The 27,809-nt window shown below is 42.2% G+C and overlaps 2 protein-coding genes across 5 annotated transcripts in view; both read left to right on the top strand.

Annotated features, from left to right (window-relative positions):
* TCP11L2 (t-complex 11 like 2) overlaps nt 1–18,058 on the top strand; it is a 29,007-nt gene extending 10,949 nt beyond the window's left edge. For all 4 annotated transcript variants that reach the window (XM_048500562.1, XM_048500559.1, XM_048500561.1 and 1 more), the window contains 8 exons: nt 1,741–1,876; nt 4,337–4,457; nt 5,443–5,663; nt 7,619–7,755; nt 9,569–9,759; nt 11,029–11,210; nt 11,944–12,116; nt 14,508–18,058. In XM_048500562.1, the coding sequence (XP_048356519.1) occupies nt 1,741–1,876; nt 4,337–4,457; nt 5,443–5,663; nt 7,619–7,755; nt 9,569–9,759; nt 11,029–11,210; nt 11,944–12,116; nt 14,508–14,752 (1,406 nt within the window). In that variant the 3' untranslated portion in view covers nt 14,753–18,058. The remainder of the gene's footprint in view (nt 1–1,740; nt 1,877–4,336; nt 4,458–5,442; nt 5,664–7,618; nt 7,756–9,568; nt 9,760–11,028; nt 11,211–11,943; nt 12,117–14,507) is intronic.
* Nucleotides 18,059–22,634: 4,576 nt separating this feature from the next.
* The window catches only part of POLR3B (RNA polymerase III subunit B), a 73,301-nt gene continuing 68,126 nt past the window's right edge, over nt 22,635–27,809 (top strand). The window contains exons 1-5 of the mRNA XM_048501227.1: nt 22,635–22,727; nt 24,589–24,621; nt 26,334–26,390; nt 26,481–26,545; nt 27,222–27,297. Of these exons, the coding sequence (XP_048357184.1) occupies nt 22,656–22,727; nt 24,589–24,621; nt 26,334–26,390; nt 26,481–26,545; nt 27,222–27,297 (303 nt within the window). The 5' untranslated portion in view covers nt 22,635–22,655. The remainder of the gene's footprint in view (nt 22,728–24,588; nt 24,622–26,333; nt 26,391–26,480; nt 26,546–27,221; nt 27,298–27,809) is intronic.

Raw genomic sequence — 27,809 nt, 5'->3', positions numbered from 1 at the left:
CCGACAGCAACCATGAAGAAGCAAAAAGTTCAGGCAGGATGAGCAAACCATCATTTGTTTTCTGAGAGGTCAAGTCTCTGGTTCCCGTGTTCCCTCTTCCCCTTTCTGGTGTGCCTATGAAAACTATCTGGTTCCCAAGAAATAGGATCGAACCCTATTATGGAATCCTAGTTCGCAGGCAGGACAAGCTATAGTTTGTAGTTTTGTCTGATTCCTACTTCATGATGAACTCTGATTTCCCTGGATCCAGGCAGTCCTCACTATCGCAGCTGTGCACCGAAGGGTGTGGAAGTCTGCAGGCAAAGGAGACAATCTCATATCTAACAAACTGTTTGTTAATTATTTGTTTAGAAAATTTCTATTCAGCCTCTCCAAACAAACAGCTTATGATGGCTTACAAAACTTTAAATGCAGCAAACATAAATTTGCCTATAGTTTTAAAGTTAAAGTATTAAGAGTCCACTCTCATTAAACAATTAAACTAATAAAATCATATTTAAAAGCTTGAGTAAAAATAAATGCATTGTTCTGGCAGCTAGAGACAGTAAGGCCACTGAATGTTCTGTCTGAACTGATCCAGTGGGGGGGTCAGTGAAAAGAGAGTGTTTGGAAACCTACACATTTAGATGGAGGTGGGGTAGCCAACGCTGAGCTGGGAACACCTGGATATTTGGGAATTGGAGCCTGAGGAGTGCAGGGTCTCAAGAAGGGAGGGATTTCAACGGAGTATAGTGCCATAGAGTTCACCTTCCAAAGGGGCCATTTTCTTCAGGTGAAATTGATCTCTTTTGCCTGGAGATCAGTTAGAATGTCAGGAGATCTCCAACCACCACCTGGAGGTTTACAACACTGAATGGAAGGGGCAACAGCAGACTCCTGTTTTCTGTTACTTCCCGGCAGAGCCATAACTAGCTAATTTTGTTGTTGAGGCAAGAATATAAAATTGTGCTCCCTACGCAACACCGAACATTTTAATATGATCTCTAATGCCTCTTCCTTTTCTAAATCCAGCTTGAACATCTAGCATTTCTCATTCCATGTGTGGTAGCAGTCTTTGTTATATGATTTAGAGCATCATTTTACTCATGTGAGAAGTTAATGCAATGGTCCAATAGTTGGCGCAGTCTTTGACAGGACATTTCGGAGGACATTAATTCATAGGGTTGCCATCAGTCAAGAGGCAACTTGACACGTACTTAGTTATTATTTTGATCAAAAAGAAAATGCATGAATAGCAAAAGCAATAACTTTTAGTCACAAAATACTTTTTTTTTTTTGCTCCCCTCAACTTTGTTCACCTTGTCCTTGTTACAGCTCGGCTTCCTAACTTTAAGGATTGCTTTTGCTGGCAGACCTCTGACTTGTAGACTGTAACTATAGGCTGTAAGTGGGGGTTAGGGAGGGCGTGGGTTCTGGGGTATTGGTTTTTTGTTGTTTTTAGCCACATTTTTAGGAGACGTTTTATATGTTTGTGATGATTTTTAGGCTGATGCATTTTTATATGATGTGACCCACCCTGGGATGTAATGGAAGGGCAGGATAGAAATGGAATAAATAGTGAAACTATCGTTCTTGTTGAGTTCTACCTCCTTTCCATCCCAAGTGTGAATTTTTGTCCCAGATTTGATTTTCTGGCAGCTCAACTTAGGAGGGTCCATTAAGAAATTAAATTTTGGGTGTTCAGTTTTCACATCTCCTGTTTCCTGACACTTTGACATGCATTTCTTCCCTTTATTCCAGCAACAAGCCCTCCCAAAGTGGTAACATTTGACGAAATGATGGCTGCGGCAAGAAACTTGTCAGACCTGAGTCTGGTTCATGAAATTGCCGTAAATGAGAATTTCCACTTGCAACGCATGGAGCACCCGCAGAATTGGTAATTTGCAAGCTCATAAAAACCACACCTTAAAACTTGGATGCTACTCATGCAGGAATTGTCTCTGAAATAAATTTTGGCAAGCAGCAGATGGCCTGCATTGCTTTCTAGGACCTTTCAAAGGTTATGACGGCTCATAGCCTGAGAATTTTACTGATGCATTTCCTAAACGTATGCTTCAACTCTCAGTCTGACAGCCCCACAAAGCACCTTAAAATAAGAGCAATAAAATCAGTTTTTAAAGTGTTTTTTAATGGAAAGACTTATCAGAAGAACACAGACTGCAACCCTTCATCAGCCAAATGTAAAATTGCTGTGCACCTAAATGCCGGCAGCTGCACAAAAACCTACCAGATCTAAAGGGGTGATAGCCCTGCTGCTGATAAAGACAGCTGTGAATCACCCACCGGCTGCGATTGCCTCTTGGGGTGCGGTAGGTGGAGCCAAGGTGACTGCTTCCGCCCAACTAAGGGCAGAGGCGAAAGTCCGGGCCATGTCAGGCCTGGGCTGACGTCACCCAGAGGGGAGGGCTGACTGAACCTTTAAAAGGGACATCCCTCCTTTGTGTTGGCCATGTGCTCTGGCCAGCCGACAATTTGCCCACCCACCTCTCCCTGTTTTTTGTTATAGTACTACATGTGTTTTTTCTGTCATAGCCATCGGCGGTGGCGCATGGGTATTGATCTGGAAGTGCCGACGGCGGCAAGAGGCAACCGCCCTGCCGAACCGGCAAATGGGGAACACCTCTGGCCAGGAGCGTCCGCCCAGCAGAGCCCCTCAGCAGAGCGAAGCCTAATACAGGGCATCTGCCCCAGGGAGCTTCGCTAGGAAGCAGACAGGCCAGATCAAGACCCATTCTACGCCTCACGCTTCTGTTTCGTTTGGTCAGTAAAGTAGCTATGGCTAAGTGTTTATCCCAGCAAGAGTTTCGTGTGGTTATTGGGAGAGGATCCGCTCATGTGGTTCCCACCCTCAGAAGGCAACCATCAGTCCAGCTTGTGAAGGACCACGACACTCAAAGCAGGGGTTTGTAGTATGACCTACGCATATGGGAGAAGGGGACTTGTAGGAAGAAGGTGCTCCTTGATACAATTTGGTCTGACACTCTCTTGACTGCTTCAACAAAATTATAAGCAGTTTCATGTATTGTCGAAGGCTTTCATGGCCAGACTCAACTGGTTGTGGTGGGTTTTCCCTGCTGTGTGGCCGTAGCCTGGTAGATCTTGTTCCTAACATTTTGCTGCATCTGTGGCTGGCATCTTCAGAGGTGTATCACAGAGAGAAATGTGCTACAGCTGTCTGAGGAGAGATTTGGGGCGGAAGTGGGAGGAGGCCGGTAGGTCATGCTAGTTTTGCATGCAGAAGTTCCTGGATTCCATTCCTAGTATCTCCGGTTAAAAGACTTGGGAAATAGGTGTTGTGAAAGGTCTCCGAAAAGTCACTGCCAGTCTGAGTAGGCAATAAGGACCTTGATGGGACGGATGATGTGAAGCCATTTCATGAGTCTGTGTGACTTGGGTCTGTCTGGTCTAATTGCAATCACTGCATCATACCAGATTTCGTTAATGAATCTCCTGTGCTCTGAGTAGTGAAAGAATATTACCTGTAGTACTATTTGTAGCCGAGTGCTTGTCAGACTGAAAAGTAATATTACGATGTTTTTCCATTGGTACTGTCTAGAAAGATAGGTGTTTTGTAAATTCCAGTTTCATTGTGGATTGGCAAATGGTTGGCACTGAGGGGAAGGCTTCTATCTATCTCTGTTCAGAAGGCTAACCTGAATATGCAGAAGTACTACTAGATGTCATATCTGTGTGCAACTGTGTTGCAATTTATTCTAATGGAAAGGCAGAATATTAATCCTTATGCTAAATCAACCAACACATGAATGCCTTTCTCCCAAACCCTTTCCCATGTTACACATCTAACTGACTGCATGGCCCATTGCTATGATTTAAAATTGTACTGTGACATGCAACCCACAGGGTCAGCCTGGAAGTCACTTCCTAAAATAGTTCTGTGCAAGTTGTCTTCCAACTGTACTTGTTAAGGGGTTTTGGGTCTTTGCCCAGAGTCAGTGACTCTATCTTTACATGCTCCTAATAAATCAACCACCTTCTCTCCTTCCCCAGATTTCTACCACACTCCTCAGCTTTCTCCTACTACCAGTAGGCCAAGATCAAGTCTCAAAATAGTTAGCATAGAGTTTCCCATGCTGGGAAATCCTTACGAGAGAGCCTCATGCAAAAACAGACACATACAGCCAGGCCTATACGTGACTCAGATTTCATATATGATCCTTAACCCCCTGGAATCCAAGCAAGTCAAGTGCAGTAGAGTTGAATATTGCAGTTAATGAAACACTTTGGTGCTTTTCCACAAGTAAGGAACTCTAATCTTTGTAACTGGTACTTCTCACTTATTTAAATATTGTTTGTGGATTTTTTTTTCCTCCTATAGTTTGCCCGGAAGAGTGAGACAAGTTGTACACAAAGCATTCTGGGATCATTTGGAGAAAGATCTGAATGAAGATCCTCCTGAATATGAGCATGCTATCAAGCTGTTTGAAGAAATTAAAGAGGCACGTTTAGCCTTTGATTTCTGTTTTTCACCTATGCCAAGTTTATTGTTTTGCTCATCTAGTCCTAGTCCTGTCATTGAAAAGTGTTACCATACCTCTGTTCTAAACCTCTGAAGTGCACAGCCTAGAACAGTGGTGGCGAACCTATGGTACTCCAGATGTTCATGGACTACAATTCCCAATTGGCCATGCTGGCAAGGGCTGGTGGGAATTGTAATCCATGAACATCTGGAGTGCCATAGGTTCTCCACCACGGGCCTAGATAGTCTATATTACAGGACAAAATAAATGATAAAATGGAAGCAATATACTTTGAGGCATAGTAATGCTTACTGTTAAGTAAACTAGCTCTTTCACTCACCAGCAGGTGCATGCCTTTTTTACATCCAGATGTTTTAGATGGTGACAATTATTTTAAAGGACAGTGTTTGTGACTCTAAGGTTGCCAGCACCTCTATTGGAGGGGGCTCCTCCACTTCTTATTACTACTACTGCTCAAAGGGGCAGTGGGAAGGAAAAAATGGCTGATAGACCATCCAACAGTACGATGTCATTTCTGGGAGAAACCCAGAAGGGACAGCTGTACTCTCTAGGAATTGCTGGAAACTGTAGTTCTACCTTAAAGTTTCTGGCAATTTCTAGAGAGGACTGATGTCACTTCTAGGTTTTCCTGGTAGTAACATCTCACTGTTGCCAATGGCTGCTTCCATCCCGCCCCCACTTCCTACTGGTTGCCAGACATGTGTCCCAAGTACAAAGGTGTAGAAGGGCTGCCTGGTGCAGCTGCTAATGTAAAGGAGGAAACAAACCACCTCACTAGAATTCCCTTTTTTGCAGAAACAGCTGGAAACACAGGATGTCTGATCTTTTAAGCAGCTGTTTACTGTACATGTAATGCAAGACATTACCATTGCAGGTCATTAGATGTGGCTGATAGACCTTAATTAGCTTGTGCTTGTGTTTTTTTCTACTTCTGCTATGGCAGATTCTTCTTTCGTTTCTGAACCCTGGTGCAAACAGGATGCGAAGCCAAATCTGTGAGGTCCTCGACGCAGACCTCATAAGGCAGCAGGCCCAGCACGACGCGGTTGACATCCAGGGCCTTGCAAACTATGTCATTAGCACAATGGGGAAACTTTGTGCTCCAGTAAGAGACAATGATGTCAACCAGTTAAAAGCCACTGGGAATATTGTAGACTTGCTAAGGTTGGTGTTTAATTGCTTTTTAAAATGCTGTCCCGTTGCTTTACGACATTACCTCCCCAAAGCCAAAGAATTACATGAATACTTCAGTTTTTAAATTAGATATTTGTATTGATCTAGAGCTAAACTGAAAATCAACTTTCTATCCCTCGCCTTTGCTGAAGAGATCAAATGGGAGCATATAATTTCCCCCTCCATTTTATCTTCACAACAGCCCTCTGTGGTAGTTTAGGTTGAAGGCGACGGGCTCAAGGTAAGCTTCACGGGAGGGTGGGAATTGGAACCTGGCGGACATTTTAACTGCTGTCCCACACACCTATGATTGATTTTATTTACTTCATTTATATGTTGCCTTTCTTCCCAGCAAAGACTCAAAGCAACTTAGATTGTTCTCTCCATTATATCCTTACAACTCACCTTTTACGTAGGTTAGGATGAGAACGTGTGACTGACCCACGGTTACCCAACAAGGTTACCCTTTTGTTTCTCTTCTCCTGCATATTTTATTACTAAGGTTTGCAAATCTGTTCACACATGTAGGAGAGAACTGGGTATGAAGCTCACCTGGTGACTGTTGACCTGCCACTTTCTTAGCCTATCCCACTTCACAGGGTTGTTGTGAGATAAACAGAGATGGGGAGAACCATATATATCCCCAAGCAGCATCCCGCTTGGCCTCCTGGGCCATGGCGACCGGGACCCTAGAATGTTGTACCCTCCCCCTCCCCTGATTCCTTCTCCTCTTCCATTGCTTAGGGATGGGTTATCACATTGTTGGTGCAGAATTCTGTCATGCGTTAATACAACGCTAAGTAGAACATCCACCCGTTACAGGTCATCACTTGGTATACTGTCATTATGGGTAAGGTTGGGATGTTACTACTGCTGTCGGAAGAATGTAGGCATTGCCATGGAGTAATCTGTCTGCATTATGAGTAGCCTCTCAGGATCTGTATCCCAGCACTACTTTCTTAGACGAGGGGAATAATGTAAAACGTGATGTGGAACGTAATTTTTTTTCTCCAGGTGGTTTCAGTCAGTCAAGGCTAAGCTGCCTTGCCTACTGTTGCATTATGTCTGTTTTTCAGTTATCAGTGGAGACAATTCTGTATTTTGTGAACATTTGACATAAGATGTATACTGTATTGTTTCATGAGGCGATCAATCACCATGGAAGTTCTAATGATAGTTGTTCTACAGTGGCAGACTTTAACTTGAGAAGCAAGGCAGTTGCCTTTTGTAACGGGGTCGCTTATATTCAAGGCGAGGGAGAGATATTATCCCACCACTAGCCACCAATTGTAACGGGACGGGTGGCCTACAATCAGGGTTCCCCTAAATTGTCCAGTGTGGTTTCCTTTGCCACCCAAAATATCCCAGGCTAGTGTTCAGTGATCTTCTTTTTTTCCTCTGCTTCCACCATTAAAGGGAAGGAACTAGGAATCCCAAAAACTGCTGCTGGCTGCCTGTCACTAGAATCCTGCCAGCTGTCTGAGCTGGACCAGAATTCCTTTACACCAGAGACAGAGCGGAGAGACTTCACTCCACAGACTCTGCTCTCAACTGAACACGAGCTGTTCTCTTCAGAACTCCCAACCAAGAACTGTCTGACAGGCTCTCTCTGTCTTTCTGTTTATCTAGCAGCGTTTTAGCGCCCCCTTACATTGGCCAGGGGCAACAGTGCCTTCCATCGACCAATCACCTTGCTTTTATTTAAATTAGGGCCTGCTGCCTTACTTTTACTGTCACCCAGGCCTCTTTAAGCAGGTCTGCTTCACACTAGCCCTTCAGTGTGGGGCAAGTCCGTTATACGTTTTCCCCCAAGTAAATTGCTGGGGGACCAAGATAAATGTGTAGATCTGCCTACTGTGTTGCTGGAAGAGAGCTTCTGTTCAGTGGTATATAAAGAGATTTCTTCCATGATGCTTACTGCAGACTTGTTTTTTGTATCCTTTCAGGCAAATATTTCATGTTCTGGATCTCATGAAGATGGATATGATTAATTTTACTATTCAGAGTCTTAGACCTCATCTTCAGCGCAACTTGGTGGATTATGAACGAACAAAGTTCCAGGAAATACTTGAAGAAACACCAGGTATGTTCTTTGTTGACAGAGGAGGGTGTAAATAATGGCCTGGGAATGTAGGCAGGTGCCTTGGGGCCTATAATTTAGGAGAGGCTCAAGATGGGAATTTCATCTTCATCCTTCTAACATGGGTCTGATTAGATGATACGTTAAACACAAATTGTGTTGTGGAAAACCCAACTGGAATAACATTCAATGTGCGTCCAATGCTCACCTTTAAAATGGGGGAGGGATCAGCTCTGGTGTGTGTGTGGTAGCAAATTGGGCCTCGCCATTCCCTCCCTTCCACCCCACATGCTTTTGCTTGCAGAAAAGGCCATAGAGGGAGGGATGTTTATCTTACTGCCAGTTTGATGTGCCTGCCTGGGAGGTAAATGAAACCAGCAGAAAAATAAATATCTCTCCTTTCCCCACAAACTTTTTTTGCTAGTGAAAGCATGCAGAATGGAAGGGAATGATGAAGTTCCTCCTACTTGGGAAACTGACTTACCATTAAAGTAACTGCATTTGTGGCCAACTTGGTGTAGTGGTTACGATCAGCAGACTCTAATCTGGAGAACCAGGTTTAATTCGCCACTTCTCCACCTGAACTGTGAAATCTAATTTGGTGAACTGTGTTGGTTTGTTTCCCCACTCCTCCACATGAAGTCTGCTGGGTGTCCTTGGGCCAGTCATAATTCTGTCAGAACTCTCAGCCCTGCCTATCTGACAAGGTGTCCATTGTAAGGAGAAAAAGGGAAAACAGTTTGTAAGCTGCTTTGATGCCTTATGGTTGAGAAAAGCAGGGCATAAACCCAAACTCTTCTTCTGTTTTCTTTCTCAAATGTACATGCAGTAAAATTCTAGCTTTCTTGGAACCCTCACATGTTCAGTTATTGAATACATACATAAATAATCTATAATATTAGCAGGTGGACTCTTTCATTTGCATGTGTTCCATGAAACTAGGATCAGGAACTCCCACAATAAACCATTAATGCAAAACAAAATTATAGTGGAAGGCAATGGTAATTCCATATTTGTAAAACCACAAAAGAATTGTTAACAAAGCCAGTGCTTAGGAAACAACTGTAAGGAAGTGGAGGATGGCTGCTGAAATAGCCTGTTAAAATGTAGGACTGTTTTGATTATTGTTAAGTTAAAGTGGTGGAAGTGTCCCAAGAAATGTACTTGTGATGGAACTGGTACAACCATTTGCACAGTTTCAGAGAATCAATTACAATAGTGAGATCGGGGTGAGAAAGCTTTTAGTGTGTGGTATGTTGTATATTTGTTCCATTACCATCTTAAGCCAAGTAACACTCCTCAAGTCTGCTGGCTTGAGTGGACTTACAAGGGTGTAACTTTGCTTCTGGTGGTCTGCAGGTTGTATTAACACTGTATTGGGCTTACTTGAAATTGCACCTCCAGTGTACACACACAGATTGCTTGCAGAGTACTGTGGATTGTCTTATAAAGACATTCTTTTACAGGAGGACCTTTATGATTCTCCAGTTCCAGCTCTTCCCATACTGCGTTGTGACTCTTTTTATCATATTATATTGGTAGAACTTGAGCCATCAGTACTTATGACAGAAAATGTCCAGCACTCTTTCTGTAGCAGGTGCAGCCCACAACTCAATAGTGTAATGGCATTTCAGCACAATGTGTGCACAATTACAACCTTCCCTTATGATGTGACTGTGGCCAAAGACCTTTGCAGCTTTTCCCAACTCTTGTGTTTCACCTCCCTTTTGCCTTGAGGTTGCCCTATAGAGCTATTTGCTCAACTGTGCAGTAATTTTTGTGGTGAGCCAAACAATTCATGTCTTGGACTGTTTAGGTGCCCTGAACATAACAACAGAATGGATAAGGGAATCTATACAGGATGAACTATCTTCTGTTTCCTGTGAAGCATCTTCATCCTCTGGTGTTGATGGTGCCTCAAAACCAAATCTGAGCCCTACTCTGGTGCTAACCAACAGCTACTTGAAATTATTGCAGTGGGATTACCAGAAAAAAACAATTCCTGAGGTAAAATATGTATATTATTCACAATGTAAGATTTTTAAAGCCCTTTCCCCCTTAGTACAATGTTGTCTCAGTATTCCACTTCCATGTGTTGAAATAACATTGCTTGTTGGTAAGAGTCTTTGCCACTTATTTTATTATTATTTTATTTAGGGAATGTATACGGTGCCACTCCAGAGTCCTGCTCCCACTTCTGAGAGAGGAAGTAAAGTAGCTTAATCATCTGTTTCATGCTAGTATTGTGCATCTAATTCAGCCACTAAAGACACAAGAGTAAAATTGTTTAATAGTTTTGAACATATGTGGACGGGAGGCATGGGGAGTGATGGTCTGTCAGTAGCCATGTCACAGGTCCCATCCAATAGCAACCTATTTTGTGAACAGTATGTGTAAACCTCTTTTGGTAAACCATATGTGTCTTCTTGGGTTGAGTGTCACTGACTAATGAAAATGGGTATGTTCTTCTATGTTAGCCGCTTTTCTAAAAAAAATCTTATATGATAATTATGTATACTTTGAATTTGATAGGTCATTATTAGAATCATATAAGTGTCCATGTGTCTGTCCATTTACATTGGAGGGGGGGGCTTTTATTTTTAATAGGAAATGGTATATTCAATAGGGAATAAAAGTCTGTCCTGCCTCTTCCTTATCTTACTGTGTTTTGTTGTTTGAAGCATATTTTTCCAAGTCTGGTTCAGATTTAAAAACAGCTAGAAGAAAAGAGCTGAAAGCAATGGAAAGCAGTGAGATAAGGTGTGAACAGGGAGTTGGATTTAATTCCACAGATCCCGCACTTCCTTTTTAAAAACAGGCATACATACAAATACTTTACACACAAATGGATGAATGTATGAAATAAATACATGTGGATCCATTTAGCTGAGGTTAGCCGTTAGTTACTGATGAAACACCTGCCTTTCTGACCTGCTGTATTTGCTTTCTCCAATGAGGTTGATGGAAGCCATTAATTTTTATTTGAGAAAACAAGGTGTGTACAGTTGAGGTGGGATATTGTTTAGTGCAAACTGGAAACAAATTCTGGATCTTTATGAAAAACGACAAAATGGAAATTTATTATAGCACAGGGTTTTTGAATATTGTATAATTCCTGGTAGCTATATTCCACGGAAACTATTTTTTTTAATTGAAAGAACTGATTTGAGAGAATATCTCATCAGAGTTGGTCTCCTAGTAAAAACACATTTTTATGTTAAATTGTACCAGAAGTTTGCTGCGGAAATGACATTCTTTTCTAAACAACTATTCCAGACACTGGTGACAGATGAAGGTCGCCTTCGTGAGCTGTCAGATAAACTGAATCAGTTGAAGGTTATAGCTTGTATTTCTCTCATGACAAGCAACATGGTTGGTGCAGCTATTGAAGGAATTCCAGATTTTGGCGACAAACAAAAGAGGATTTCGTTTGTGCTGCTTGACGGAATGAATAAGAAGTAAGTGGTATTGGCAGTCTTTTTAAAGAAAGGAAGCTATCAATTGGTGGATTTGACTGTGGTGTGTGTTCTAAAAGTAATTATCAATTTTCTGACAGGGACTTGTGTGGGATCAGTGTGGATTCCTGTAAGAATGTATTTTCCCAAAGACAGTCCTCACATATTCATACCGTGTTTCCCCGAAAATAAGACAGTGTCTTATATTAATTTTTGCTCCCAAAGATGCGCTATGTCTTATTTTCAGGGGATAAGAACATAAGAACATAAGAACTAGCCTGCTGGATCAGACCAGAGTCCATCTAGTCCAGCTCTCTGCTACTCGCAGTGGCCCACCAGGTGCCTTTGGGAGCTCACAGGCAGGATGTGAAAGCAATGTCTTATTTTTCTGTGTTCTGTTCATCGGGCATGCTTCCAAACAAAAACTTTGCTACATCTTACTTTCGGGGGATGCCTTATATTTCGCACTTCAGCAAAACCTCTACTACGTCTAATTTTCAGGGGATGTCTTATATTCGGGGAAACAGGGTATGTCTGCTTCACTGGCAAAGCAGGAGGCAGAAAATCTGCTGCCTGAATTCTAAGCAAGTTTTGTGAATTGCTTTAACTCCTAAATAACTGAAGACATTTTTGCAGCCTCACTCTGCTATAACGTCACTGAAAAATAATTTAAAAAATATTAAAACCCATGTCATACTTGACTGTGTCAATGCTTTTTCTGTGTTTTTGCTTGCAGGACCTTTGATTTGAAAGAAGCTCTTGCTGCCATAGGTCTTCAGACATGTAGTGAAATAAACCAGTCACTAACTGAGAGGGGCTTCCCACCCCTAAATAAAGAAGTTCACTCAAATTTAGTGGGTCAGATCTGCAACATCACAGAGGAAGATAATCCAATCAGCTCCTTAATCGGTTAGTAATGTAACTCTTGGTCTATGGCAGTCTTACTGTTTAACACTATACTTAAATTTACATGGGTGTTCTAAAAATCCTCCTTCCAGTTATTATAGCAGGAATCCTCACCCTGGTGCCTTTGGGTGTCACAGTACACGCTAGCACCTGTCCTGGTGCCTGCCAAATGTTTCTAGAAAGTAGATGAGACCAGGTGGGGCTTTGGCCAACCAAGACTTTTGACTGAACATTGGAGATTTGATTGGCTGTGCAGATTTTTTTTAAAATGTAGCTTTGGCAGCATCTGCTACCAGAGTACAAGGATCTATACCATGTGACTGAAGATAGAGTGCAGAAGCCATTTTGCAGCTTGCTTTATTTCTTATATCCCACATTTTGCTGCAGCGATTTGTGGCTGTGCCCACCATGCTGTGCCAGAATTTCAAAGTGCCTAGAAGCTCAAAACGGTTGGGGATCACTGCATCAAATATATTAAAATCAGTTGCAGGTGGGTAGTCATATTGGTCTGCAGTAGAAGAATAAGATTTGAATCCAGTAACACCTTAAAGACCCACAAGAGTCCCAAGATGAAAGCTTTCAAGAGTCAAGGCTCTCTTCATCAGACACCAGATGATTAAAAATCAGTGACAGTTTGAAAAGTACATTGGTGATGCTTGGTATTAGTACCTACACTTGACAAATGATTTATGTTTAGGGAGTTGGCTTCTGCCATTACTAGTTGCCTAGCAACCATAGGCTCCCCTCTTTGGACACTGATGTCTGATGTAGGCAACTTTTTACTGCCCCCCTCCCCACCCATTCTTTCCTACTAAAGTGAATGGATGAACGGTGAAGTGAATGGAAAGGATGCCATTTTAGATTTCAAGGTGAGATGAATTCAGAGTAGGACTGCCAAGTTCCTCCAGATTGCTCCCCACCCCCTTTCACCTGGCCTGATGCTGCCTGATCCACCAGCTGATCCACCAGCTGAGGATCAGCAAGCAGTATGCTCAATTGCCAGTCAGTTGCCAGCCAATACCAGGAAAATGGGAACCCTAATTCAGAGAGAGGAAGATGCAAGATTCAAATATGTGTTTCTAAATATATTAAAGATTGAAAATGTAGTTCCTGAACTATAATGAGTGATGTGTAACTGCCTTCCAGTTTGTAACCCTTTGTAAATGGTGCACTGGTTTGCTGGGGCAAAAATATGGTGATACCGGTACAATTTTAAAAAAGAACTATCAACAATCCGGGATCCTCAGGCTTGGCTCCCTGTACATCCCTTTAACACTGATCAGTACAGTGTTAAAACATTGGTACTGTGGGAGATTTACATGTGAATGTTACAACCAGCTTTAAATTGGGCCTCACAGAAAATGCAAAAACTTCTGCAGGCCCCATAATACTAGGTTTGCCAACTTCCTAGTAGGGTCTAGAGTTCTTCCGGAATTACAGTTCACCTACAAATTGCAGATTGGTTCTCCTGGAGGAAATGGCAGTTCCAGAGGGTTGACAGTATGTTACACTGTAGCAGTGATGGCGAACCTATGGCACGGGTGCCATAGGTGGCACTCGGAGCCCTCTCTGTGGGCACTCGCACACACAGTTTGTCATGTGGGGGGCGGAAAATCACCCCCCCCCCCCCCACATACACATCTAGGCTGGCCTGGGCCACTGAGCACAATGTGCACGGACCATGACGAGCAGGAAGGACTCAGCTGGCGGGCCTGGTGCTTGTGCTCTGGGTGGCTGCTGCTCAAGGGAGGGGGGCGCAGAGGAGGCAGAAATGCTAGAGAGGCACAGAGCGGTGCACATGGGACTTGCTGGAGGCTAGAGCAGGCTGGCCCCTGCTCGAGCGGGTGGGGTGGAGGAAGAGGGAGTCAACCGGTTTTTTCTAAACTAAAACCTCAGCATTCAGGTTAAATTGACGGGTTGGCACTTTGCAATAAATAAGTGGGGGTTGGGTTGCAATTTGGGCACTCGGTCTCAAAAAGGTTCTCCACCACTGTGCTATAGTCTCAGAGAAATGAAAGTCCTAGAGTGACATTACATGCCCACTGAGCCAACCCTTTCCCCAAATTCTGCTCTCACAGACACCACCCCCAAATCTTCAGGAGTTTCCCTATTTGGTACAGCAGAACAAATTAAACCCTCAAACTCAAAAGCATCAGACGAAAAAAGAAAGGTGAAATATCAGGTGTCACAAAAAACAACACTTCATTTAAATTTAGATGTACTGTCGTGGGACAGTACAAGGGAAAGTAGGTGTGACCTGTTACGGTGTTACCAGTGCTGGTTAATTATACAATTGCTTTGTTGTTGTTTTTATCCATTTCTTGGTTGACTTTGGTAAAAAGGCAGGATATACATGTTTTGAATTAAAATGCAATTTCCCTTCATCCCATCCAGATAAACGAATTCAACTGTACATGAGAAGCTTGCTTGCTTCTCCATGCCTTCAGAAGTCGATGCCCACAATCCCAGGAGGCCTTGCTGTGATTCAAACGGAGATGGAGATCATTGGATCTCAGTTTGCCAACATTGTCAACCTTAATAAACAGGTGTATGGACCATTCTATGCAAATATATTTCGAAAACTGCTTTTTAATGAAGCAGTAACGAGCACAGCAGATACTGACCCTTCTACTAATTGAAATATGTAAATTTTCACTCCCCCCTCACAGTATTTATATAGCGGTGATTTATTCTTCTGAATATGGATAGCTTCAAGTGATGATTGGCAATGAGAGAGAAATGTATGTGTTTAATGAAAACAGATCCTAGCAATTGCATTCAAATATAGGTGGCTGTATGTCTCAGATTCCTGGGAAGCTGTCAAATTAAACATACATGTGTGTATGAATTGTAACGTTTATTGCTATTGTCTACTGTAAATGGTTTCTCCAAAGCAAGAATCGAATGTGCTTCCTCCAGTATCTTTGGTGCAATGAAAGAGAAAGTTGTAGCTCAGATTTAATCTGAATTTAAATATTAATTTTGATGGCATACTATCAAAATACGAGTGGCCAGTTTGGGGAAAGACCTCTAGCAACTAGAGGAAAAAATAATCTAATTGATTATATTGATCTTATAGTAGGTAAGGTCACAGGACCAGGGGTTCCCCCATGCCCCTCAAAACACTCCTTTTTGCATACCAAGATGCCACTGTTGGCAGATATTCTGCATCACTTGTTTGGAGGTATTTTGTAGGGATATTAATATAACTTAATCATAAAGCGATTCATGTTTGCTATTTTTGGCTAGGTGTGACTAGTGAATTGTTCTACATACTAGCGTATATACATGATGATGGTTCAATAGTCAATTGTAAGACCCTTCTTTAATTCCCCCCTCCCCCAAAAAAACCACTATTAACTGTGGCCAATGATGGCATCTTTCCTGACTTTAGCCACCGTTAACAATAATAAGGATTTTCATCTAGCCCAAGTTATGACGGAAACTCTAATTAGCACTAACCATGATTAAGACTGATCCCAATATAATTATTAATTAGAAAGGATGGGGGAAACCTGCTGCTAATCCCTTAAGCAGGTTAGAGATCAGAAGCATTATATCTCCGCTGGTACTGTATTCTGGAAGACTAGTTAGTCTTCATGTACTCCCTATGTAACATTTTTTTCCTCCTTGTGGTTATATACCTTTTGGACGAGTAATTTGGCTGTGCAGGTAGACTCTTTGGATAGACCTGATACTTCTGTTCTGTCCAGTAGGTCTTTTGAGACTCAGTCATAGTAATATTGATGGACAGAGCCTTACAATCGGAAATAATGGTCCTAAAATCTAGGTATTGTTAACGGAGTACCTAATGTTTCTTGTTATTTTTATCATTTTGGTCAGTAATCAGTTTTATGGGAAGGCTACTTTGAGGAAGCAGGGAATGGTATGGGTGCAGGCCTAGACCTACCCTGAAGTGGTTTGCCAACAAGTCCTGTCTCCACTACCTTATTGCTGTGTCGTTATTTTACTTCACTTCTGGATTGGCAACTGGAGTGGGGAGGAGATGGGACCCCATAAGAGTGTTTGACCTAGGCTCTGCTTTGTCAATTGATCCCCATTGTTGCCCAATCCTACAGTCTTTATAGTGGCCAAATCCCAAACTATTTAGTGGTAAAGAACCTGTTGACCTGGATAAGCATCTGGAAGTATATGAAATGTACAATTGTTACAAAGTTGGTAGAAACATTTTTGATGGAGAAGATTACTTGACAAACTGAGATATTTAAAGAAACTATTTTTGCATATGTCAAATTATTGAATATAGGGGGCTGCAGTACATTGGGTGTAAAAAACTCCAATTTATACCAGAATGAATCATAACTTGAGAAGTTACTTCTGGGAAGTATTGGCTCATTGTGAGTCTACTCGCAAATACTAAACTTCTAACGTGTCCAATTTCTGTGGATGTGTGCCTCTAAAGGCTCCCAGTTAATATTTCATATTCTTACAATGTATTTTTGCTAAGAATTAATCTTTGCACATTTTGGAATAATGTGCAGCCTACTTGCTATACTGTGCTGTTGGCACATCTATGACAAAGTAAAAGAACCTCAACATTAAGAACACTGTGGTTTTATAGGCAACTCTGCCTTTTTCATGTAACTGAAGTATAGATGTCCTTTTGAAAGAAAATAACTTCTTTAACAAGTACTTGATTATCTCATACTGAGGCTGGTTTCTTGGGGGTGGGGTGGAGGCAGAATTACTTTTTGTGAATCTTGATTATCTTGTGGAGTTGCAAAAAGAGCAAAATTTTCTGACTGCTGTATATTCAATTGTCAGTTTAACAAATGACATTCGGGCAATCACCATCCATAATTGTTCAAACAACTGTGTCAACGTGCAGAACTATTTTAAATATGTTTGTAGAAGAAAAGCGTTGTCCAAATAATATTCCTGTACATTTGTGGGTAGTGGGAAGTAACTTTGTGCAGTACGCATTCTCCTTGACCTGCGCATGCAGAGTAATTAGGAATCGTGAATAACCACATACACACACAAAAAGCAGGATTCCTAATCATAGAGAGAGGTCTCTATACATGTGTGCTTGTACATGTGAAGAACTTTTGCACACTTGGGGATCTCCTGGTCTTGGTTAGAAGTGGAATCTGTCATAATCCTGTTCTCCACACACCCCATCCAGCTCACCTGTGCTCATCCTCCCAGAATATATGAAAAGGGCTAAAGCATCCCTTGTCCCATTCTTGCCTTGCTCCAAGATGCTTTGTCTAATTTTGGACTTAGAAATGACTGTTGTCTTATAAATACTTGCAAGAAAGTTCATTTTTGTTTTGCGTTCTCTGTAGAGCAAAGCTCAGTTTGAAAAACTCTGACTTGTGAGAACTATTGTAATACAACAAGTGTGCTAATGAAATTACGTACAGAATCAAAAGATTTCTGGTACATAAGTTATTTGAAGTAAAAAGCAAATATGTCAAAAAAGCAAAGGAACTCTATTTTGGACCTTAATATGGCTGTTTATGTTTTAAACATTTACAAGAGATTTTTTGTAGTGTATGTAATATATTTCTGTCTTAATCACTGCATATATGAAACAGAAACCATGGCAGCAAGTAGAAGCAGCCCTCTCTACACAGTTCAATCCCATCTGGGAAGCTATAACATCTGTAAAAATAATTGCACAATGATTAAGAGAAAGCAAGCTTTGTTTGGTGATTTTTATTAGTAACTTGCAAAGGGCATTTTATATAGCATGGCATGTCCATTCAGCAATCTTTACCTGTCTTGTAGTGTTTGCAGCCTTCCGGATGCCCAAATTAAGTACTCATCCCTCTTATACATTATTCGTTGAAATTGTCCAAACAAGTTTACCATCTATTTTTTGTCATTTGGATAACTTTGACAATATTGTATGTAGCACCTTTGTTGGTGGCTTTTGAGTTAGTGTTTGGTATATTAATAAAGGCTGTTTTATGATAAAAGATGTGCTGGCAGGTTTGCCTCTCATTTTAGTTACTAATTCAAAAACTGAATGTGCAGATGCAGTTGTTTACCAAGAAAACTGATCCTGTGCCTCCCTCCATTACAAAAATACAGCTGACGAGCTTCGTAAAAGGAAAAAAAAACATTTATTTAGCCTATAAAAGGGAGAACACAGAACAACACATCTCTGATGCATTTTTCAGTGCAGTGAAGCTTCAGCTATAATTTATAATTCTCTGTTTCATATATGGTCATGCTAGGTGTAGTTTAAAATGATGATGTATCTTTTAATTCAAGCACGCATGCCCATGACTAACATCTGAAATTATGCTTGTCAGGCACACTTAAAAAACAACAACCACCACTTTCTCTTACAGTAATTGGAATTATTCTAGCTGCTAAATTCTAGTCCTTATGTGGGCGTCCCTTCAAGTGTGCACCATCCCTGACAATATTGTGTAGTTTTATTTCTCTCTTATGGCCCCCTATCGCATTGGCTTTTGGATATTTTTGATGCAGACACTGCAGTTCAGTCACACTTTAGCTATTGCCCAAGTATGTTCAACTGTGCACAAACACAAAATGATCTGTCACATGGACATGTGACAGATTTGGATTGTTTTGATCTTGCCCACACAGCAGCCTTCCAGTCTTCAACAAATCACACCTTTGTAAAGCGATGCACAAGGGGGTGTATGTTCCTGGCTGATGGTGCCTTCCTAATGAGCAAGTGGCTCATGTAACTGCACAACACATGGAAAAGGCATTTCAATTACTGAGTCAGGCCAGAAGTGTTATAGAGCATGCTTTTGTAAGGTGTAAGGCACAGTGGCAATGTCTTACTGCCAAGATAACAGTCTTTGCTAAAAATGTCACCTCCCTAGTGGCAACCTGGTTTGTTCACATCTGTGAAGCAATGGGCCACACGGTATCAGAGACAGAGGGCGGGATAGAACAATGCTGGCCCAGCTCACAGAACCTCCAGAAACAGTTGCCTGAACTCCCCACCAGTGAGAAACAATCCAAGAGCCAAGATGCATCGCTGCAAAGAGAGGGTGGTCACAGATACACTGTCATGTTTCCTTGCCTGGAGTAGGACTAGGTGACTGTGAGGGGTCTGAAGAAGTGATCGGTGCTTTAAGTGTTTTAAGTTTACAGTCCTTGTACAGTTCTTTTTTAAAAATTCGATCTGCACACGTTTGTGGTTCTTGACCTTTTTTAAAAAAAAATTAAGCTTGCGACATACATTTATTATTAACAGAAATCCATGTGTTTTCTGGTCACAAACACCATGTTTTTGCATACCACTCTTAACACATAGGGATTGGGGAAAATTGCTGTGGTCACAGTCCCCAGTATCATGCCCCTGAAGTTTCAATGGTGGACATTTTTGCAGCAAGAAAAAGCTTTGCAGAGCCAAAACAAGTCAGACTTGATTGTTGTAAGAACAAGTTTATATATGACTCACTGACCTACATGGAAAATACTATGCACTCATGAGCCTTTGAAGATTTTTGAAGCCAAATATATATCCAGAAGCTGGTTGCTCATGTTTTCAATATTCAATATTTAGTCAATGTTGTAAAGATTCATACTGTAAAGATTAGGAAAGCAATTGTAAAAGTGCTGATTAGTTCTTATGAAGGCATCCATGTCTGTATGTGAGACTTTCTTGAAAATATACTGGGGCATTACTGAGACACAGCCCCTTTAATGTGTATATTGTAGATTTAGTCAACTCACAAATTATACAGTCTATGACTGCTAGCTATATTACGTGCAAATATTTGCTTGTCTGGTTATTCTAGCTGCACACCCCCTTGTATTGTATAAACTAGAGATATATGTTCCTCAGTAGTGTGCAGAATAAATGCAATTGAGGAGGCAAGGGGAGAGTGGGGAGGGGGACAGAATTATTTCACAAACAATCATTCCAAGAAACAGATCTGACCACTTTGAAAATCTGAGGTAAACTATGCATGCAGAAAAGTCATCCATGCACATATCTGAGGTCTCAGAACAATCAGTGTACATTACGCCTTTTCAAAGATTCTAAGAAATTTTAGTTAATTGTAGACATACAGAACCTGAGCATGAAAGGAACCCTCACCATTGTACTCTAGTTCACACAGGATATAATGCAAAAAAAAACAAAAAACCCAACCCTAGCTGGTCCTTATAGTCCACTATTCTCTCTTACACAATCACCTAATCTGAAGTGGCACTGGAATCAAATGAAGAATGGATAAACATACCACGAAAATAGTGGCCCTGGGATTTGTGGGGAAGAAGAGGAGGAGTCTGGAGTTATACTTCACCTTTCTCTCCTGTAAGGAGACTCAAGGTGGCTTACAAACTGTACACTGATGAGGACAATGGTGGACAGCCTAGATGTCAGGGGAGACAATGTGCTTTGGAAACTTCAGGACATGCTTAGGGAACTTCACAAGATGGGAGATGGGCAGAGAATCCACCTAGAATGATGACTGAGCATAGAATCCATCTGAAATGGTAGAAGGGAGGAGAACTGAAATTAGAAGGATAGAAAGGGGGGATTGTGAAATTGGATGGGAGAAATAAGACCTCTTCTGGACTGCATTCCACAAAGCCAAGCAAGAGACATCTTCAAGGCAGCTTGTGGGGGGAAAGTCCACATTTTACTGACTTTTAAATAAGACACCCCGAGCACAAATAAAATGTCATGAAGACATTTTGGGGGGAAAGCTGTGTGAAGTACCTCCCCAAAACGTTTCTTTTAACATTCTCAAGACGTTTTAGTTGTGCTGTGCAGATGGGCCATTGTGTTTGGAATATAGGCTGTGTATTTTATGTGAATGTCTTCTGTGCTGCTGGGGAGCTGTTTACTGGCTGCTGGAAACCATTTTGATACATTTAATCGCTTGACCATTTAAAAGTCCTATGTGGCACATCAGACTGACAGGTAAATTTGCCCTTCAGTGTATGTATGTTGAGGAGCTGTATGGTAGACACTGTAAAATGTTCATAATGTTCAAAATAAATGCAGAGATGTGATCAAGGCAAAGAACTGCTTTTGTATAAAATATATACAAAGCTGAGGTCTATCCGTTTTGGTGGCTGTCTGATCAGACTCAGTTTAGGAGAGAGCCATCACTAACTCAGGACTGGAACTCCTCTAGATCCTAGTATGCTAAAATGACTAGAAAACATACTGCAAAAGAAGACTAGTTTTAACTAAACTGGATCCTGTATGGCAGTGGTGGCGAACCTATGGCACGGGTGCCAGAGGTGGCACTCAGAGCCCTCTCTGTGGGCACACGCAAACAGAGTGCCCTCCCCACACATATATCTAGACTGGCCTGGGCCACTGGGCTCAATTATTAGCATTAAACCTAAGACCTAGTTTTTGGGAAGCAGTGTAGGTAACCCTGTTAATTGTTGTTAAACCCCACTGATTTTCATGCAAAGAACTAAAGCATGATTCTTTACCTGGGAGTAAGTTCAGTTGCTGGCAATGGGGCTTGCTTCTGAGTAAACCCTCCTAGGGTGGGGATTCACCCGTTGGAAGAGTTGCATGGTTGCTTCAAAGCAAAGCCACCGACTACCACCAAGCTTACTCCCGAGTAACACATGCTTTGGAGCCAACCATTTTTTCTAAACTAAAACCTCAGTAATCAGGTTAAATTGCTGTGTTGGCACTTTGCAATAAATAAGTGGATTTTGGGTTACAATTTGGGCACTCGGTCTCGAAAAGGTTCGCCATCACTGCTGTATGGCAACTGTAATTGTCAACTTGTGGTGTCTGCACTACCTGATGAGTCATTAATTGATTAATATGTTCCTGTTTGTCATATAGGCTCTTCAACTTGTGGTGGGTCGCCAGGCTGCCGCCAGGTGGCACATAACAAATCAGGCACAAGGTGTATATATGAAATGGCTCTCTATGGAAGCGATTTCAAATACTTACCGCTTGGTCGCTATATTGTGAGAAATGGCCCAAGGCTGCAGATAGACGAGTCATTCACAGTCACGCTGAGATCAGACAGCATGGATCAACCTTTGCGGGCAGTAAGACAGGAGTTCTACGGCACCTTAAAGACGGCAACATTTATTCCAGCATGAGTTTATGCAAAGTGAAGGAGGAAACACTCAAATGCCCTTTCCCCTCTTCCATCAAAGTCGCACAGGTGCATTCACAATCCAGGTCAATTCCTGGAGGAGGGAAAAAGCATTTGGATATCTCCATGATTCCTGTCATGAAGATACAGTAATGGAAAATAATTCCCACGTTAAGTTTAATGCACAGAGGCGGCGAATTCTATTTGCATGGAATATAGTGGCTTTCAGAAAACAGATGAGATATTACGCACATCATCCTATTCACCGTTTTAAAAGGTGTTTTGATCTAGAACAATAGCAATAAATTTCGAGGCACCCTATATAGTGGTACAGAGAGATACCAGCATTTGGAGAAACCGCTCTCCCGGACCAAGTACCATAACACCAAAAAGGGATGGATAGCATAGCGGAACCTGTGCGTAACTCGCTAGTTGCAGCAGGGGGCACGTTTCGCCGACGGAAGCGTTGCACTCGGGGTATAAGGGCTCGCCATCTACCATGGAGGAGGTAGCGGCAGAGCTGGGAGCTTCCACGCCGGAGCAACTGGCGGCTCCCGTAAACACCGTGGAGGTGAGTCGATGATGCCAAGGTGTAGGGTGGGCAGAAACTGGAGGCGCTGCCGCTTTTGTCGGTGCTTTTCTATACTGGTTCAAGCAAACAACTGAGCGCTCCTAAATTGTGCTTTCGGAGGCACGTGTGTGCAAATGTGGATTCCGCACAGCATATTTATATGTATATTTAGAGCCTCTTTCCATGTCCTGACTCTGGGCTGCCCCTGCAGCGCCTGTTTTCTTCCTTTTGGGATTGCAATTAAAGGAGCAGTTTCCAAGAGCGGTAACCGCCTTCTTTGTGCTTCCTGGAGTGATATTTGCAGTCGAGGGGCCAGGTCCAAAAGGCAAACCGCTTTCCTTGCAGTGAGAATCTGCATGTTGAATGGTCTTTAAACTGGTGTTTCAGTCATAATGGTTTGTGATGTGAATCTGCTGAGCTGCCTTTCCTAGCCTCGGTTGGCTTTCCAGACCTGTCTAGAAATTCCAGGGTTGAAGCCTCAGGATCCCGTGGCACAAAATCTCAGATGAATCCACAGACAAGCTGTTTTCTGTCTGGCGACTGCTTTGGATATTATCTCTATCTCCAGTGACCGTAAGGGTCTGCCCTACAGCCACCAGACCTACCCAGTGTTGGCCCCTTGAACTTCCATTGTTTGCCTCCAATATTTCCTCTCCCCCTTAAGTCATATCCATAGGGTTGCCAGCCTCCAGGTCTGGCCTGGGAATATCCCAGATCTCCAGACTATGAAGAAGTCTGGAGAAAGTGGCAGCTTCAGCGAACAGACTCAATGGCATCTAATCCCTGGTGAGGTCCCACCCTTCCCCAAAATGTGTCAACCCCAGGCTTCAATTCCAAATCTCCAGGTACGTCTCAATTTCATGTAGGCAGTCTTATTTCCTAGGTGCACCTGTCTCCCTCTCCTTTTTATTTTACTGTTCTTTCAAGGGGCTCAGGGTGGCATACACCTGTTGCACATCACTATAGAAAATCTGGCTGGCTGGCCCAAGGTTACGTAGTGAGTTTCATAGTTGAGTCAGGGTTTAAATCTGGGCCTGCCCTAAACCTGGGCCTGCCTTTCTGCCTGCTACAAAACCCTAACAACTTTAACAAGGGACCTTGATGAACAGCTACTGCTCCATCTCCTGATGCTGTGCCCTGCTGGCTAAAAGCCACTGTTTTTTCCAGAATGAAGGAATAGTCCAAATGGGAAGTTAACAGCTCCATGTACTTTCACATGAACCACGTGGATCCATTTACATTGAACTATTTCTACTGCCCAATGAGTTCCCATGACAGAGTACAGATTTGAACTTGGATCTCCCAGATCCTAATCTGATGCTCTAACCATTTAATATGCCTTGCTGCTGATGAACAAAATGTATTTTTCCGACCTACTATGTTGGAGGCAGTATCTTCCATACATACCAAAGTTTCCGAAGATGCTTATATATGGAACATTCAAATTATTATTGTACACATGTATCTTAGTGCTCATCTCTGGTTAGATCCCTTGCTTTTAATAATGTTTAATGATTTCAGAATATTACTGCTACAGCTGAAGAAGCTGTGTGCATATCAATGTAAATTACTTACTGATTATTTCTCGTCTGTATGTGTTTATTGCCTGTCCTGGATAGCTCTATCATTAGAAGCTAAGCAAGGTTGGCCCTGCCTAGTATTTGGATGGGAGACCTTCAAGGAATACCAGGGTCATGATGCAGAGGTTGGCAATGGCAAACAACCTCTGAACTCTTGCCTTGAAAACCGCTATTGGAAACCCTATAAGTCAGCTATGACTTGACAGCAGAAAAAAGTATATCTAAAATTTTCCTTATAAACTGGAAGTTGTTTTATACTGTATTTTCTTTATTGTTTTCAGGAAAAATGGAGGCTCCTTCCAGCATTTCTGAAGGTTTGTCTATTTGCATGTGTTCACAGTTGCCAATAAGAGTGTTCCTTTAAACTGAAACATTCTCTCTGGCATACCAATAAGAAATACCACTAATGTAATATCTGAACATTCTATTTAAAGCACAAAGGCAGCATTCACATGTGGTTGAGCTTTGCCTCCAAGTGTATGCTGATCTCATTCCTGGCTCCCTGAAAATATTATGAGAAAATTATGTTCATATTTGTTTTGTTTATATTTTAATCTGTACACTTAAGGTATCTGAGCTAATAAAATAAAAAGAAGTAATTGCCAGCCTCCATTTTCAGTAGTTGCTCTGGTCACTGATAGACAAGAAACCGACCCTGCAGCATGCAGCCATCTTCCCTGCTACGTAGAGCCATATTTCTGCTGTTTTTGAGCCATTTCCTTAGACCTTTCTGCCTTTCCTAGAAGCACATTCTGCCTTTCCATCAAGAGTGTATCTTATTGTGTCAGCAAGTCATAGCAAGGAGAATGGCTTATTTGTCAGAACATGTGTAAATATTTAGATGAGCAAAATCTAAATGACAGCTAGACCCTCCTTCTAACAGTTGCTGTGTGCAGATTAGTACTGAGTGCACAGCATGTACCATGTGCAAACCTGATAAGGTGAGGGCACCTGATTGGTACCACAAATGTATATAGATAGCTGAGACAGGAGGGTGAGGTGTGCCTGAAAACACCTGTGGTCTGGCGAAGCACTTTGTTAGTTGATAGCAATAAATAGAACTGCACTGGTGACTGTGTCTATCAGTTCTTTTCTACATTGCATCCTACAAGGTGGTCTAATCTGAGTAACCGCTGCTTCAACAGGTTATGGGCCCAGATTCTGCCTTTACTTGGCTTCAACATTATTAACCTCTAAAGTCATTTGTTATCAAAGAGTAGGACCCTCCAGAGGCATGCCCTTGGAGAATGTACAGTGCTAAATGTTCAAACAAGACCCCAGAAGAGGGTCTGCCCTGTTTTATCCTCCCAAAATCTGCAATATGCACTGAACATGCAGATGTTCATCACAACCAGGATGATGCAATACAGCTGTGATGGACAATTAATCTGACTATCATATAAGGAAGGCCTTTATAATAGCAAGGGGTTGACCCTCTCCTGGTTAAGGGGGGTTGACCCCCTGGTTAAGGGGGGTTGACCCTCTGAGCATTGTAGCATGCTGGTCTAATAGGACAGCTATACCTGGGCTCTGTGACAAGCTTTTCTACTTTGGGAAGCAGGGCAGAAATCAGCCTTCTGGAAAGGCAATGCTCTCTTGCCTCTGGGAGATGATGGAAGTCTTGCTCTCACTCTGTCTTTCTGTTGCCGAATAAATTGTTCTTTAACTGTGAATCTGGTTCTGTGTTTCATGGGTAAGAGGAATAGTGGGAATGTTCCCAATAGTGCACAGTCCTGCCCTCTCTGAGTGAGACTGCCTTGTAATTTGATTTCTAAGTGAATTCCCCTTGGGTAGCAGTGTAACTGTTGGAACTGTTCACTGCAGGCCATCCCTACAAGGCAGAACAGCTCCAGGAAACATCCAGACCCAATTTTCCCCAACAGCATTAATCACTGTAGTCAGGTATTGCTGTATTCTGGACTCGTGCTGTGAATTGGCAGTAATTAGATGATGTCTGTCTGCTGATTTAAACACTATTCTTGGAGTTTATTTTTCTAGAAGTAATGTTATGTTGTGGTCGTTGTAGGTGAAAGGACTTGTGAAGCAGCACATAGACTCATTCAATTATTTCATCAACGTAGAGGTAAGCCCTTTTGAATAGCAGAAGAAATAAAATATGTAATAAATCCTTTGTCTTATAACACTGTGTAGACTTGACTTCTTTTCTTTCCAGATAAAGAAAATCATGAAAGCCAATGAGAAAATCACAAGTGATGCTGACCCAATGTGGTACTTAAAGTAAGCCTGCTTTTGATTTTGGTGGTGGTCTGTAATAGGAAGGTAGGGAGGGGAATGCCCAGTTTTTGAACTCTGCTTCTTTGATGTGTTCTGTGTGGCTCTCATATTGATGGCCCAAACCAAGGGGGGTGTGTGTGTGTGTTCAAAATCCACCATTAGGAGCACCATAGGATTTTGCCAGCAGATTTGTCCTCCCTGAGGTATTTGCCACATCAGAGGGGCAAATCTGCCTGTGTCCAGCCACTGTGGCTCTTTTTCGCACTGGGATATGGGCTGGATGCTGCACCAGTGTCCCTGTGCTGCCACTACCAGTGTAGCAGGGGCGGTCCAGGGGTGTGGCTGGAGGAGAAGCCAGCATTAGTCAAATCCCACCCAGGCATTGCCCCAGTTGCACCAGCTGCCAGAGCTTTGAACACCCTCATCACCACAAGGAGAGACTAGGTTCCACTGACCCTCCTTTTCTTTCTCTCAAAATCTGGTGAACATTGCCATAGTTGAGGGGAAGATATCCTTTACTTTTTGCTTTTTGTGTTTTCATATGTGACTGGAGATTGTTTTTAATCATTGGAAGCATCGGTCTTGATTTATATGTTTGAGTAACTGGATTGTATCTTATCTTTGATGTGGTCTTTATGTGTTTCCTTAATGACTTATGCTGGCAATGCATGTGTTTCAGATACCTCAATATCTATGTGGGAACTCCAGATGTTGAAGAAAGCTTTAATGTAACAAGGCCAGTTTCTCCTCACGAGGTATTATATAGACTCTGCACCGTTGAATCTTTCTGTGCAGCAGCTTATGGAGTTTGCATTTCTTGCTATAGTTGGTCGTAATGAGCAAGCTAAGAGAGAGTTTCAGTCTTGTGGCGTAGGAGGCGCAGCAGTGGCATAGGAGGTTAAGAGCTCGTGTGTCTAATCTGGAGGAACCGGATTTGATTCCCAGCTCTGCTGCCTGAGCTGTGGAGGCTGATCTGGGGGATTCAGATTAGCCTGTGCACTCCCACACATGCCAGCTGGGTGACCTTGGGCTAGTCACAGCTTCTCGGAGCTCTCTCAGCCCCACCTACCTCACAGGGTGTTTGTTGTGAGGGGGGAAGGGCAAGGAGATTGTAAGCCCCTTTGAGTCTCCTGCAGGAGAGAAAGGGGGATATAAATCCAAACTCTTCTTCTCTTCTTGTACAATATGCAGATTTTCAAAATACATATTTGCCTTTTTGTTGTGCTTATTTTGGATGAAGATAGTAACTTATGTTACTATCATATAA

This window comes from Sphaerodactylus townsendi, linkage group LG06, assembly GCF_021028975.2.
Source record: "Sphaerodactylus townsendi isolate TG3544 linkage group LG06, MPM_Stown_v2.3, whole genome shotgun sequence".
Classification (NCBI taxonomy): Eukaryota; Metazoa; Chordata; class Lepidosauria; order Squamata; family Sphaerodactylidae; genus Sphaerodactylus; species Sphaerodactylus townsendi.
This window is presented reverse-complemented; position numbering and strand designations above follow the sequence as displayed.